The sequence below is a fragment of the Plectropomus leopardus genome, chromosome 17, assembly GCF_026936395.1.
Source record: "Plectropomus leopardus strain MGB_pleo_1.0 chromosome 17, ASM2693639v1, whole genome shotgun sequence".
Lineage (NCBI taxonomy): Eukaryota > Metazoa > Chordata > Actinopteri > Perciformes > Serranidae > Plectropomus > Plectropomus leopardus.
In genome coordinates, this window is record NC_142192.1 from 19,938,842 (window position 1) to 19,955,650 (window position 16,809).

Consider the following 16,809-nt stretch of genomic DNA (forward strand, 5'->3'; position numbering starts at 1 on the left):
GGAAAACGTCTCTCTCACTCCGCAGAAGGAGACACTGCGGGGATGGGAGATGAAAAGAGATGGTGCTAATGACTAAGACAAGACAGAAGAGATAGAGAAACAGGCAGAAAATCAGCGTGGGAGGCTGGCAGGAGTGAAAACACTGCAATGTGGGCTACCACTTGTCCAGAGGTAACTCATCCTCCTTCTTGCTGTCCAAAATACTCTGTTGCTGACCTACTTCCCTTTCCATGGAGCTCCGATTTCTCTGCCAAGGATCCATCTGGTAGCCAATACAGCAAGTGACATCGCACATGAGCAAACAAGTGTGTAGGCTGAACAGGAACACATCATACTGCTGAACTCTGACATTTTAAGGATACACTGGCATCTGAGTATTAATGCAGTTGGCCTACATCTCTCCTGCTCAGTAACAGAGTGAGCGTTCCCACTTTACACCGTGGCCTACTTTATATCAGCCATCAGAACTTCTGTTTGTGAGCTTGAACAATGTTTTCCTGCTGAAAGACTGGGGTACCAAAATGTAATTTTTTCAAGTTTGTTTAAAACAGCATTTACTTACGGCAACATTTTACAAATCGATCGAATACTATCACTGCAATCAGAGTAGGTTAAAAGATGAGGAAAATACGTGGAAATCGTTTGACTGGGTTGGCCTCTAACCCTTTGAAAACATGAGCAACTTGGCTTGATGTCTTTCAAAAACATGGGAAGAAGACAATGAGCAAAAAAAATTATATTATATAAAATTACCCAATTTACCCAAAAATTGACAAGAAATTTGAAAAAAAAAAGAAAGTACAAGAAAATTATCTGAAAATTAGCTAAAGTAAATGAATAAAAAAAATAACAAATAAATGGAAAAAAGGAAATAAAATGCAATAAAAATCATAATAATTCTCTAACACAATTTTAAATATGTAATCGTGATATATAGCTATGAATATAGTTGTCCTACTAATTTACTAATCTACTAATTTCTTGCAATTTGTGTAACATTTCTTACTAAGTTGCTCATTGCCTTTTCCCCCAGGTTTCTGAAAGAAATTGCACCAATTTGCTCATCATCCAAATGAACAAGAAACATATTTTTTTTTCTTTTTGTGTTTGTTTTATTATTTTTTTTTACTAATGTTTAAGTAATTTCCTCGTACTTTTTTACTAATTTCTTGCAAATTTTGGGTCATTTCTTCTTTCCTTGCTCCCATGTTTTTGAAAGAAATCAAACCTTGGGTTTCGAAAGGTAAAATCACACTACTCTTCTTTGTATAAACCACAGCAAATAAATGAATTTTTGTTATTATTAGATCACTGCAAGCAAAGAGTGATCATGTTTTACATGGTAAACAAAAAGGCAGCACAGTGCAAACATCCTCTCAACTCGGAGCCAAAAAGTGCCAGCATCTTTTTGCAAAATCATATTTTTTTATTTTTTAAAAATGAATCTTAATCCAATGTATCCTGATTACTGGCACTGCTGAAGAGGACACCCTCCAACACATAGCAACCGCCGTCATATTTATAGTAATGAAAGCACAGGAGAGCGCTAACACAGTTTAAGCTCCAATGTGAGCCTAGAAATAGGAGACATTTACACTCAGGAGACACAGACAGTGAGAGTGGAAGGAAAGAGGAACATTTGCATAACAGCAACACATTAAACTGAGCGAGACTTTCTGAGTACTTTTCCCTGAGTGGTGAGTCATCTCATTTATAATGCTGCAAATCAAAGCAGCCTTTCACACCTCCAGTAACAGTCCTCCCAATCAACCAGTGTGACCCAGTGTGACAGCAGCGAGGTGCACAGATCCACTTTACCTTATCGAGAGCCTCCCGCTCCAGCAGGTCCTGCACCGCCAGTAACTTGACACTGGAAACAGAAAAAGGAGATGAGTTTTACATTTTGCTTACATATTCACATTTTGACTGTACATATATATATATATACCAACATATCCACACCTGGTACCTGACATCCACATATCACTAACTGAACACTGGCTCAATCACATGTGACCGCCATTTAGCCAGAGCAGTTTGCAAAAGTGGCCACCTTGCAAAACAAGTTGAGTATGCCTGATATGCTGTAATGTTTCATAATGCTAAAACAATAAAAAGGGCTTCAGTGTATTGTCATGCACACACTGAGAGTCAGATAGTGTTGACACAACACATACAAATGGCACTGGCCAAACTGGATACTTTACATAATAAACAGCACATTTCCTCAAGGCAAATTCAATGTTTTCTTCAAACCACCAGATAGCTGAGCAAATCGGACGGGCTGTCACTGAGGGAGTTTGGACTGGTGTCCTATCAATTCTATCTGCCAACACATTATTGCTCTGCGAAGGAGGGGCCTTTACAGCCCAATAAACATTTATCTGTTTACTTTTTAAATGCTTTTCCAGACCAACAGTCAGCACAATAAAGAGCAATAGATTTCTGAGAGGCACCACAGCTTTGCCTCCTGCCTTCATTTGGCTCTGAGGAGGAACTGCTTTGCAATGCAATTTGCGACAGAAGTGAGGAAAGCTTTCCCCAGTATTTCATTTGGATTAACGTCTTTTACAAATGGCCTCTGCGCATAAATAAAGTCTGATATAGTAATAAGGCGGGAATCAAATAAGTTCCCCAAATCCTGCTGGTTGACACCCACAATCTTCAGAGTTCAATGTGAGCTGTTTATTATATTAGAGCCAGAGCAGGAAAAGTGCTGCTTGAGTCACACCCTTTATTCGAATGCACGCACACACACACACACACACACACACACACACACACACACACACACACACACACAAACACAGCTCAGCCTGCATATGCTAAACTGATTGTCTGTGGTGCAACACAATGAAACAAAGTTGGTGGCAATGCTTTGACCTCGTTCACCTCTAACCTACTAATCCCAAATCAGCCACACAGAAAATCACATTGCATAACAGTCTTTTTCTATTACTGAAGTGCTGCTGTGTCTGCTGGGTATTACAGCAGCTCTGCTACCACTCCACACTGGCTCTCACTCAGTGTCCCACAGCACCAGCATCATGTAAGAGTTGGTCAGCAAATTTGGTGGGAGAACATAGAGGAGTTGCAACACAAATCCTATACATGGCTGTACACGTCATGCTGCAAAAGTGTCAAGGGCAAATTCAGCCATAAGTAAAGCACTTTCTGCACACGGGAACTGACCACCGTCCTGTTATGTGGCATTCAGGTTGTACAGGAAAGAAGGTAGTGGCCACTAAAAGGGTATTTCACCTTATGTTGCACATTTTACATGACAAAAGTCAATCCATGGCTATCAAATGTATTGTGGAATACTGATTGTGTTTAAGTTTGGTGTGTGTGTGTATTTTCACATTCAGACTGGATTAAGCCTTATCAAGTCCACAGCGAATTTTAACACTTAGACACAGGAACGTTGTTTATCCTTGTGTGTCAACACACATCAATTTAGGAAGATAAAAATAACAGATGTGTGTTAAAAAGCTCTTCATTCAGCTGATGTATTATTAATGCAAGCTGGCATGAACCAGTACGCATTGCATTATGTTACGACTTGAAAATGAACTTACCAGAACCACATTCTGAACTATTTCTAGGTGTGTAAATCTGAATCCTTAATACATTCACACCCCCATTCACTGACTGGAATTAGAATCGATTAAAGCAGCAGCTGATGCATATTCAGCAGCCTGCGGCTGTACAGTAGGTGAAGGATAAAGAGGCTTGGAGGTGAAAATGGATGGAGATGTGTGGAAAGTTCAGGGCCTGTAAAAAGGCTCTGTAAATTTAAATTCTGGTAAGAGGATCAGGGGATTTCTTGTCTGCATAACAAACTTTACTAAACAGAGAAGAAGTCTTTCTGTTACGGGAAGTCAATACTTTTAAGATATTAAAATCATAACAATATCCAATTTATTTCTACATAGGCAGATTTTAAAAATTCTATTTAAAAATACCAAAGAAAAAACGCCTTTCAATTAAAGGCATAAAAGCCCCCCGAAAATAATTAAATAAAACCTTAAGTCACACCCAATATGCAAGCAATCTGGCCAGTAGAAATATGCATGTTTGGAAAAAAAACAAAAACAATGCTGATTTACTTTTCCTGCATGCTACTGTTATTTTGGCTGGTAGAAAATATGTTTTGATTTTTTTAGTTAATTTTAAAACTGAGCACTAAACAATGGCAACAGTGCTGTTAGCTACCAGTGTTAACTAGGAGGCAACTTGGGGGTCATGCCACCATCTGGATATCAGCTGAAACCGGCTTAAAGGTGCAATGCGAAGCAGCAGTGATGAGCTAACCACTGGAGTACAAACACATGCACTAACAAACCACAGAGAAGCTTAGATTCTGAGCTTCTCTGTGGTTTGTTGTGGTAAACTGTTGTAATGTGATCTGTCAGATTACAACACAGCAGCTATACAGAGGTAACGTGACTTTATTCTCTGCTCAGGACGCCGTTATTCCACTATGTCTTTTCATAGCAAATATATGTTTGCTGCTTTATTCATGCTCTGAATGTCACATAAAGCACCTTCAACAGCACAACCATGATGCGTGTATAGTTTCTATAGTTTCTGTTTTTTACTGCTAGACCACCATGCCCCACCTGATTGAACAGCCTAACATTACATAACACAGAGAGTCGGAGCAGAAACTTTGTCGCCTTGGTAATCAGTGAGTCCACAGATCCTGTTTTCAGAACAAACAGGCCTGCAGTCTCAGAGACAATACCCCCTTCCTCTACTGTAGGTGTGATCACTCCGCACAATGAAAGAAACTCTCACAGAAACCCTGCTCTGCTCCCACTGGCTAAGATCCTGATCCTCCCGTTTCCACTGGCAGGGCTTCAATCCCAGCACACCCTGAGCTGACCTAAGTTTCAGCCGTGTTGTGAGGACATAGGGGATAACGCTGACTCAATGATGCAACGAGTGCTTTGATTTTACTTCCATGCCTTCAGAGGCAGACAGAATCTGCTGTGTCTATAAGAGATGAAAACACGCACAGGCGCACAGAAGTACAAAAATACAAACAAAGGTAGCAGACACACTCCGTGACATCCAGCCTAATCTGTCGCCGTGACAACAAAGCCTGTGGTAGATTGCAGTGAATCTGTGTGTCCTGTATCTACTGCTGTTGTGCAGACACAAACACGACATGACGGAGCTAAATAGAGTGTCTGCTTCACTATTTGTCAGATTAAAGGCAAATCTGAGGGCAGACACAAGGTTGCATAAGAAGTGATGAGCGGCAGCAGCGGAGATGACCTTGAACATAAATAACGCCTCTCAGGATTTTCAAGCACTGAATGAGGAAAGGGCTCCAGGCTGCACTTCTCCCCAGCACACATTTAAAGAGAACACTGCTTGATGTCGTGCTGGCAGTGATAATAAATGCGCTTCTTCTTTTTTTTGTGTGTGTGTCTGTGTGTGTGTGTGTGTGTTGCGGGGGGGATCTTTGCATCACTGCCCTATTGAGAAGCTTCTGTGAAAGGAAGAAATGGTTCCTCTCTGAACAAAGAATATACATAAATCAACAGCACAAATAGTTGCTCTTTCTTCATAATGGATTTGTGGTTCCAGCATGACTTGCAAATATCTCATACAATACATTACATTCAAGTTGAGAAGCAAAATGAATGTGTGCAATGCGGTTTGAAAACATTCAAGTTGTGAAGATTCATTTTGTAAAAGCATGTATCTGACCATAGAATGTAACTTGATTTGTTTTCTGCAGGATGATAAGTTAAAATGGTATAAAATGTCTCTGGTGACATGTAAGCTTGTTTGTAAGTCAATTAATTATCTATATTATATCCATGTTTTTACTTTGTTTCATTTATCAATATTTCTGACATTTGACACTAAAATAAATTATGCTGTGTCAGTTAATGTACCCACTTTGCCTACAGTGAAATTAGAAATATCCTCCCACTAGACAGCTCTGCAAAGATCTTTTAACCTGCTTTAGGTCATTATTTTGATTTTATGGTACATTTAATTAGGAATTTAAAAAATCAAGCCCTGTTTCCTTGAAATTGCATTTATATAAAACTAATTAGAAACAGCAAATACTTTTCTGAGGAAAATTCAATGTCGAGTAAACAACTCAAGAAAAAAATGACCCAAACATTTGCTACAAAAAGCAAATTAACTTAAAAAAGTACTTAATAATAATAACAATTCTATGAAATATTTTTTTAAATGTACGATTATGATAATTATAAATAAAAGATTAGAAAAAAAATACCCTAGCTATTTTTCGTTTTAAATAATTCGCCAAATCTACTAATTTATTGCAATTTGCAGAATATTTCTTTCGGAGTTGCTCATTGCCTTTTTTCTAGGTTTTCAAATAAAGCAAACCAGTTTTCTCAGTATTCGAAGGTTTTTATACAAGCATCTAAACGCAGCACAAGAAGAGTGATGTCCATGGGTTTCAAAGGGTTAACATATTGAAGAGATTTTGCCAATTAACAGAGCAGGAAAGTCACAAAAATGTTTTATAGTGAACCTATCAGTAAAATATTAAGTACATTTTTCCTTCCCTGCGATTCCAGTTCTCACCAGAGTGTAATTCTGAAAACAATTTAGTAATATACATATTTTCTAGAAGAAAGGGTTGATTAAAAAAAACAATCACAACTACATTTTACATACACTGGTCACAAATGCTAACTGTGCACGTGACAAACACAATGTGTTTATTTAGCCAAATTTTAGCTAAAATATATGTTTTGGATAATATTGAGCACACAGACAGTAGGAGGAAAGTACTGCTGCAGTGGTTTCAATACTTAATTTTAATGTTTTTTTTTCACTTTATTTTCACTGTGAAAGTCAGCTTTGGAATCTGTTCCAATCAAAAGAAGGGAGCTTTGCAGTACAAAATTGCAGTACAAAAAAAATAGCTACTGCTGTTTGTAAATACAATAAACAGTAGATTGTGCTAGTTTGTTAATACAATACATATAAATGATAATAATACTTTAGTTTTTTGGTGTGAGAAGACATTTGGGGTTTGGGGGGGGGGGCTTGCCTCAGGCAGCGAATGTGCTAGGTCCGGCACTGCACTGTCCCATAATTCTTCTAACTCTCCAGTACTTCTAAGGCAATGTATCTTTTGTTTCGATCCCTCTGATTAAAGTGGGGTTGCATTTAGCTTAGTGACCACAGTAAGTCAGTTTGATTTGCTGCTGCTGGAGACAAACAAGCCCAAATCAGCTTTGTTTAGCAAAAGAAACGAGGCTGGGAGCACTGTATTGGCCCGAGTGACTCCTGGCTGGCAGGGCCTGCTGGGCAATGCCCCTAACTCACTGTCCACCCACAATAAAATGCTGCGCCAATGGAAATTTCCACATGAGCACCCAACACCCTGCGTCAGCTCAGCACAGACCTTCTTTGCAGCACCCCATCCTCATGACTTCGGCACCCACGCTCGCCTCAATCAAACTGGATTTCTTCAGTGAGATCCAAGTACTTCTCGCAAACATCATGGAAAAACACCCAGCGTGTTTACTTGTCCGTCTGATAGTTTAGTCAGTGTGTGAAGGGATTAAAAGTGCGTGTGACGCTGCTGCCAAACTCTATGCCTGCCTATTTTATAATCCAGTCCTACAGTGCAGACCACAGATGTTTGGTACATCATCTCAACAGCTGCACGGCGCTTATGTACGCTGCCGTCTACAGATTTGCCAACATAGATGTGCACAGTGTCATCACTCACTAAGCCTGGGAGTGGCTCTGCTGTGAGAGAAAATATATTTTGTGGTATCAGAGAGTGGACGGCGCAGAGTGTTTGCTTGAGACTAGTTTCGGATTATTTGCTTCATTGGGGTTATTATAGTAAACAAGTGACAGTGCCAGTTATGAATGCAAGCCACTGCAAACTTAATGATACGTTTCTTTTTTTTTTTCTAAAAGTGAGGCTTCCTTCAGACTGTGAGATTTGAGCGATATTATGGTTTAGTGCGAGCTACACTGCACGACATGGATCTAATAACATCAAGTTTGATGCGTGCACACTGTACGATGACAACACTACTTATTTGCAGTCTACAACGTGCGTCCATCAACATTAGTATGCAAGAACAAAATGTCATCGGGGGCATCATCCGTGTAGTGGTAGGAGAAAAATGAAAACAAACATTGATCAGGCCCTCGCTAAAATGTTATCCCGTCGATCAAAAGTTCATGTATATCTTAGGATGTAGTCAATTTTAATTTCATTAGCTTAACTTCACTACCTTCACCATAAAAGGCCACAAATTAACCGTTTGGTCCAGCATGTTTGGAAAAAAACATCTGGACCCGTGTTAGACTTTTATTTTTTTGTTACATAAACCTGTTGATTAAGACCAGTGACACGTCAATATACATGTCGACTTAATATGCCTAACTTCTAAATTCTACCAAACAGAGCCCTCGTGTCTGGTGGGGTTTTTTCGGTTTTTCACCTTACTAACTTCCTGTTGGAGACAAACTGAAAAGACGCAGCGACATCTAGTGGACATTTTTTAGCATGACAAACATAAATCGAATGGTAGAGATAGCTCAGTCAGGTTGGGTTAAATTCAACACATTTTATCATTAAGATAAAGTGGCTCAAACAGTGCTCTACCAAACGGCTGAGCAGGACGCTGAAGGGTGAGTGATTTTCTGAGCTTGTGGCTGTCAGTAGAGAATTGATAATCTTAACAAGCAGCAGATCTGATTAGAATAATATGATTAATGAGGGAGCAACGACAGCAGCTGCCATCTGCACGGCTGCCACTCACAGACCAGGAATATCCCCAGAAACACATTATCGTGTAATTGGCTTTAGAGGCTGCAGTGTAAATGCAGCAGGCCGGGCTATCATCTGTTAGCCACCTCTGCTAACAACATGAAGGAATGCTGCAGATATGAAATGTGAAAGGCAGGACAGCGAGGTATTCATCTCCTGATTGGGTCTGGATTCATTTAAAATAATAGCTATAGATTCTGCTCTGTGCTGCAGGATTTCATAGACTGTGTTCTGTCAAAATGACAACTGGCCTGTCAGATACGCAACTGAGGAATCGATAAGGAAATAAAACACACGCAATCACAATGAAAGCACTGCTGTGAGGCTGCTTTAGCTAACTCGATGAGGATGTAGATGTCTCTTCCTCTTTCATTCTGTCCTGCAGCTACAGCTTTTAGCTTTTAGCAGCAGCTCTCCACTCCATGTGTGATGTCAGCCATCCATCCCTTATCATCATCAGCCCTGTCAGCAAGGTCAAGGGTCAGCTACAGACACAGCACCACTGAAAACAAACCCTGGTGACTTGATACTGTGATGGAAACTGTAAACAATCTTGAGGCTTTAAGGCTCAGCTTGTTCGGGGCAGTTTGACCTGTTTGATCTAAATAAAATAAAATAAAGTTTTGAAGTTTAAAAGTTCTTGGGAGCCATTTATGCATAGTCGTAAGAATCACAAGGAGTCACGCATTTGGTAAATGACATAATACGACCTTGTTGTTAACCTAATTTTAGTTTGTTTTTTTTTTAATTTTAAGTTCTTTCAAAAACATGGTAAGAAGGCAATGAGCAACAAAAGAAGAAATTAGCCCCAAAATTAGCAAGAAATAAGTAAAAAGTACAGGAAAAAATCCTGCAAAATTAGTAAAAGAAAAAACAAATAAAACAAAAATAAAATACAGTAAAATAAAATAAAATGAAAAAGACACGTAAAGTGAAAAAATAGAGGCAAACAAGACTTAGAAGTGCTTAAAAATGTTAATATAATATGTTGTAATAATTCTGTAACATAACTTTAAATATGCACTTATGATATATAAATGTACTTTTTCCTCTTGCTTTTTTCCTAGACATTTGTCCCAAAAATAAAAAAACAAACAAACAAAAACTTCTAAATCTACTGATTTTTTTGCAGTTTGTGGATCATTTCTTACCAAATTCGCACCAGTTCGCTCAGTGTTCAAAGGTTTAAATACTTGTGAAAGGCGTCTGAAAGCAGCACAAGAAAAGTCATGTCCCTCCGGGTTTCAAAGGGTTAACCTGGGTCTCATAAACATGGCAAGCCATTCAGAATATGAATCCTGCTAAAATTGCACTTGCCATTTCTGTTGTAGAGACTCGGGAAACGTACACTGGGCCAAGCTGCACAAGCCTCCCGAAGCTGTTTGCTGCTACCAACACAGTCAAATGTGTGTTCAGACAGAAATGCACAGCAATTTTTTTGTCTTGCGTCATTCACGCCAATTTGATGCTGGACCGTTTGTGCAGTCCATGTTGATTGGCCCCAGGCACTGTACAGACGTTAGCTGTGAAGCTAAAGATGAATGTGCCGACTGTGTGTGTTCAGCTCAGCCTTTCACTGAACTCACTGAACTTCTTTCTGTTATTTGGCTCCGGTCGTCTTCCTTTTTCCTCTCCTTTTTGCATGTTTATGAACCAGATTGATTAAGCCCCATGATACATGTAATCACAAGTTTTCTTCAAGCACTGTCTGTACAGAGTTCATTAATTTAAACAGCAAATTATGGTGCTAAGGAGCGTTATGCGGTGGAAATATTTCTTTACGGACAAAGAGTTTATTCGACCGCTCAGTACTTTGGCTCAGGCATTTCCCAGAGATGTTACAGCCCAAGGATACACGACTTGCTTTGCTTGGGGGCCATTTTTGCAAAATGACCAGGGGCCAGTTGCAGCAGCCTAATACATGTTTCAAAGCTCTACTTTAATACTGTTTTACGCACTCTGGCAATTTATGTTTACTGATAATACAAAAACAATTCCCAGTGTGAGTCAATTTATTTTTTACTGTGAATAAGAAAAGAAAATGGTTAGTTGGCCACCCTATCAGGTGCCAGATTTGGCCTGCGGGCCATAAGTTGAGCATCACTGCTACAGCCAGTTGCAGATAACAGTTACTGAGCCTGTCTCTGTTCAGGTTCTGTGGTACCAGACCTCACTGTGATGACAAGACTTTGGGACGTTGTGCAAAGTCACTGCACCAGCTGCTGTTTCACAAGAACTAGTTTCACCACATCACACCCCCTAAAATCACAGTATGTCACTTTTGTCTGCCTCTGTACAGGTACAACAAACAAGATACAACTTGTTAATACGTGAACATAGAGATTTTGGTAGGTGTGTTTTTTTATGGGCTCTATGGGAAATTCAGAATGTATGAGTTGTCTGGACATGCTTTTCGAAGTGGAGGTGGCTAAGCCGGCAGCTAACAAGGGTAACTGTGCTGACAGAGCTAACAGTGTTAACCAGGGGAACTAGAGGGTAGGTTGTCCTGATAGCAAATCTGCATTTCCTAGGATAGCGAAGGCACAACCCATCTTACTCTCCCGCTGATTGACTAATATTGTTTGCCTTCATTGGTCGGATTGGTCAGGTTCAGGCGTTGGTTAGTGTTATGGTAAGAGCTCGTATTTACCGGCCTGGCTCGTCCATAATGATTCATACAGGAAATCAAAGAGATGACAAATGATCTTACATTGCTGAGCCCAGTGGCCTTTGGACAAATCACTTCCTCACTGCCGTCCTCAAATTTAATTTCATTCTTCACTTCCTGTGTGCAGTCAGGTAGGCGGGATGGTAAATTGGATGAATATAAACTGCCACACTGTGTGCATGTCCTTTCTTGCAACCTTGCTTTACAATTTTGGCACAGAGGATGGATGTTTGTTGCTTAAAACTGTTGCTTCATGCACCTTGGAAGTTGCACAGACACATTAGACACATTAGACACATTAGACACTGTGTGAATGTTTCAAAACTGAGAAAGCCAAATTCTCCTTTGTGACACAAGAGAAGAACCACAAACAGAAACAGAAACAGACTTCTCATACTTTAATAACTTTTTTTTCTTGACCCACTCATTTTTTTTTGCTTGTTTGTTTTAATATTGTTTTTGAGAAACATTTTTCAAAATCTAGGGGAAATGTCCTACTATATTAATTATTATAATATAACATACTGAAAATTATGTTACATAATTATTATTATTTTAAGCTTTTTTTAATCAGGTAATTCCCATGTTTGTTTTAAATTTCTTTTACTGTCCCTTTTTCTTGTACTTTTTACTTATTACTTAATAATAAATAGTAACAAATTTTATTAACTGAGCTTTATTTTTTAGGTGCTCAAAGACACTTTACTTTGCTACTTTTCGGGTCGTTTCTTCTTTGAATTTGCTCATTGCCCTCTTCCCACTTTTTAACCCTTTGAGACCTGGATCAACATTAGTTTTCTTTCACTGCATTCTCACAGGCATGTGAACTTCTGAAATGTGAGCAAATCGGTTTGATTTCTTTTAAAAACACGAAGAAAAGACAAACAACAATTTGGCAAGAAATTTCCTGCAAAATGCAACAAATTTGTAAAAGGTGAAAAAAAGAGGGACAGATATAATTAGAAGATTATTAAAAAATGTCCAAAAACCTCTAAACATTATGAATATGTATTTAAAATGACATTATATATATATATATATATATATATATATATATATATATATATATATTTATTATTTTTTTTTTTTAATTTATTTTTTTTTGCGCTTTTCCCCCCAGGTAATTTCCTTGTTTTTTCCCCTTCTATTTCCCCCTTGTTTTCAGGTAATTTTCTTGTAACTTTTTAGTGATTTATTGTTATTTTTTGAAAAAAATCCTCTTAAGTTGCACATTTCCTTTTTTCTATGTTTTTTTTTTTTTTTTTAATGAAACCAAGCTAATTTTCTCAGGCTTCAACGGGTTAAAGAAATCAAGCTAATTTTCTCAGGTTTCAAAAGGATAATAATTCAATGATTTTCCCAAAACTTTCAATGGTTTTTACTTAATCCATGACTTTTACAGGTTTCCATGTACGTGGAAACCCTGCAGAAATGTCCTCCTACAAACTGTCGTATAGACAGAAGATCAGAAGTGACGGAAACACAGCTTTTCACCACATTTGCTCTGAATCAAGAGAGTCCCTGTCAGCTCACATCTACACCTTGATCCGTTTTAACCCTGCTGTTAAGAGCGAGTGGCGGCTCTTTCAGCTCCCCTCGGCTCAGTGTGTGAGGCTGACTCAGGGCTGGCTGATTACTCACATCAGCAGGCTGTGGTGGCTGAGCGCAGTTTGCTGCGTAACCTTTGGTAAGCGGGAGTTCATTGAACTCTAGTAGCTCTCTGCTTGTGCCTGGAGGAAAGCCAGGAAGTGTGTAAACTCAGCCTGGATCTTGTGATTGCTCCCACGGCGGAGCTCAAGCACTGCGCAAACACACCGAATCTCCTCTACAAGCCTCCTCCTCCTCCATAACAATGATCCCTACAATGTCACCATCAGGGTTGTTGTCCGTGGCTCGGGAACACAGGAAGTGGGAAGCATGAGCGAGGGAAGCGGTGGAGATTTACAGGAGGGTGGAGGGCTTTGGTAAGACATGGAAAGGGAGGGACGATGTGCGACGGTGCCAAAGGTAATCAGGCAGTTGTTATCGAAACACCCGACTGAAGCTCCTCGTTCTAAGGGATCGGTCATATGAGGCTCCGGACTTTACCTGAGGCAGTTTGCTCTGGGTGTGGACGAGCTTGTAGATGTTTTTAATAATCAGGATGATTGCAGTACGCAGGAAATCAAACATCACAACAAACTGTTCCAGTGAATTTAACATCCTGTGTGGCCGTCATTGTCTGCACGTTCATAAATAGGTCACAATTAAGCCTCAAGTCCCAAGTCAAGAAGGCCCATTCTGAGTCAAATACCAAGTCAAGACAAGCAATTTCTGAGTAAAGTCCCAAAGTCAATAAGGACAGGTCCCAAGTCAAGACAGACAATTTCCGATTCAAGTACCAAGTAAGATTGACAAGTGTCAAGTTAAGACTGAAAAATCCCGAGTTAAGTCCCGCATCAAGACAGGTCAGTTCTGAGTCAAGTCCCTAGTTAAGTCCCAAGTCAAGACATAAAATTCCCAAGTCAAGTCCCAAAGTTAATACTGACATGTCCTAAGTTAAGTCCCAGGTCAAGACAAACAAGTTGTCACTCATGTCCCAAATTAAGATCCCAAGTCCCAAGTCAGGTGAGTTCTGAGTCAAATCCCAAGTCCTAAACGTTGAGTGTTGAGTCCTAAACAAGTCATAATGCACTCTTCATCAAGATTTAATGTAACTTTAATAACAGAGAAGTAATAGATAAATATACATGCTTTTAAAATGTATACTTGTTAAAATCAGTTATTTGGAAGTTATTGCGCCTGTGTTTGTCATTTTCGACTGGCTCGTTTTGCATGCTGCAATTTGTTGTTTTTTTTTGTTGACCATGCATAGATGATCAAATAGAGTTTGATATGGTGGCCTTTCATTCAGTGACAGTGACAGTTTCAGATGTAACAATCAAGTCCCCAAGAAGAGCGCAAGGCTCTGATGCAAATTTTACATAGTGGCCAAAAGTGTAATTACACCAACCTTTTCCCCATTGACTTATATTTGGAAAGAGACGTCTGTAAATCAGTGGATAGTTCTTTGTGTGTCAAAACCTCCATGAAATTACTCATTTCACTATATAGATTTTTAGAAATATATATATTGTGCCGACTGTGTGTGTTCAGCTCAGCCTATATATTTAGACTATATAGAAAGTCTAAAAGAGCTGGAAGATTAAATCTTTTCGATCTTCTTTTTTTTTCGGTTACTCGCTCAGGCACACTTGGCCGCCGTAAGTCTCTAGTGCGTAAGCCTCATGGGCCCGTAGATCCAGGTATTCTATACCCAGAAATAAAGCTTTTTTTTTGCTTCATGCGCCAATGAGCAGCTCTCATAGGAATTAAGGTAAGCCTCGCCTCCATGGCCGTATCCAGACTTTCCTAATACATCCATGGTAACAACATGTGCTACAGCAGGAATGCCCAATCATGACCAAGCAGGTCAGAGCTCAACATCTAAGTCAGATACTGCACCGCTCTGGGCACTTTAACTGGCAAACTGACAGTAAGAGTAAGAAACTGGTCCCACCCAGTACGAACAAAGAATAAGTGAAGAGCATGTGAGCAGTCATGTGAACAGAACAAAGTAAATATCTGGTGTCGTATCATGCCGACCAGTTTCAGGCCTGAGCTAATAGAGCTTTAGGACAAGGTGAGGCGAGCAGCTTGTGGTCTCGTAGAATCCCACTGAATTGATCTCGTTACTCATTGACTGTGGACACTGAAACACTGCTCTCAGAGTTCATCAGGGCAGCTTAACCTGGATACACAGAGGCTCTTTTTCTATCTGCACAAATGTAGCACTCAGGGCAAAATAACACAGCCACTTTATCTGGTCCACTACAGATCGAGGTGCTCTCTCTGCTCCTCATCCATTTTTTTTTTTTTTACAAGTCAAACAACAAAGCTGTGAATCCCAGAATCAGAGATATTGCATCAGACCCAAAGCTTGTCCCTGTTGCATTAAAACAGGTTTGGCCCAGAAACCTGCTGCTTTGATAGTGTTGGACTGTTGCCTTGTGGAGAGCTGGTAATGGAAATGTTATTCTGCTCTATTACATTCACACGTCACCTTTGCTTTATACATTGCTGCAAGCTTCAGACTTTATTCTTGTTATAGTAATATGTATTTAGTTTTTTGTGTGTGTGTGTTTTTTTTTTTAAATATTTCAACGTTTGTTTTTTTAACATATGTTTTAAAAGGTCATTTCTTTTCTGCTGTCTTGCAACTTCAGTATTTGTCGACTCTTCTATTTGAGGTTGAAGATGAAGCAATAATTCACAACCTTCAGATTATATTGTACTTTAGTGGTGGATATTTAATGCAATCAATCAAATTACTAAAACCAACAGACCTACAGTGAACCTTTTTGGGTCCCTGGGAATCTGAAGTTCCTGTTTTGTTTTTTAACATGCGACTTGGACTGTGGCGTGCCCGTTTGATGCCCATTTTATGAGGATTCTTCTACGAGGCCAACAAAACTCTCCAAAATATCTAAACTACAGCAAAGTAACAGGATCAGTCGCGACAGAAGCTTTTTGTTACTCACTAATTCTAGCTTCAATAATAATTATTATAATACATTTTAGTTGTATGTTGCTTTGAAAAGGGCTCAAAGGCTCTCTACATAAGTGTTTATTTTAAACATCCCATATGTAGAAGCACACTGACCTGGCCCAGATATGGCTTCAGGATGACACTGCTGTCACACAGTCAGCACAGTTAGGCATCTATCTCATAAATGGACCAGGAATGGCAATGACGGCACCATTTTTAGCCCCTTTACAATGAGGAACATGTCCAAAACGTCACTATTATGCTTTATATAGCCTATGTACAGAGTATATGCATTGTGGAATGTCTGTATGTCTCTGATTAGTTTTTTTCATATTTGTAATGCTTTTAAAAAGTTGATTTGCTTAATCCTTTCAAACCAGAAGTGACATCACTCTTATTGTGCTGCTTTCAGAAGCTTTTCACAAGTATTAAGACCTTTGAGTCCTGAACAAATTGGTGCAACTTGGAAAATATTGTTCCATGAATTGGAGGAAAGTAGTAGATTTATAAAATGGCAAAAACAAAACAAAACAAAACAAAACAAAACAAAACAAAACAAAACAAAACAAAACAAAACAAAACAAACAAAAAACCCAGTGAAAATTGCTAGGGAAAAGCTATATCTATATTGATCAAAATTATGTATTTAGAAATTGTTGCAGAATTCTTATACATTTTAAGCACATTTTTTTAAAACTAAAATTTGCTCACTTTTGAGCCATGTCTTTCTAAGTTCCTCGTTGCCTTCTCCCATGTGTTTGAAAGAAATCAAAC

The 16,809-nt window shown here is 39.1% G+C and overlaps 1 protein-coding gene across 1 annotated transcript in view; it reads right to left on the minus strand.

Annotated features, from left to right (window-relative positions):
- eepd1 (endonuclease/exonuclease/phosphatase family domain containing 1) overlaps positions 1-16,809 on the minus strand; it is a 29,698-nt gene that overhangs the window by 11,562 nt on the left and 1,327 nt on the right. The window contains exon 3 of the mRNA XM_042506842.2: positions 1,819-1,870. Coding sequence (XP_042362776.1) covers positions 1,819-1,870 — 52 coding nt within the window. The remainder of the gene's footprint in view (positions 1-1,818; positions 1,871-16,809) is intronic.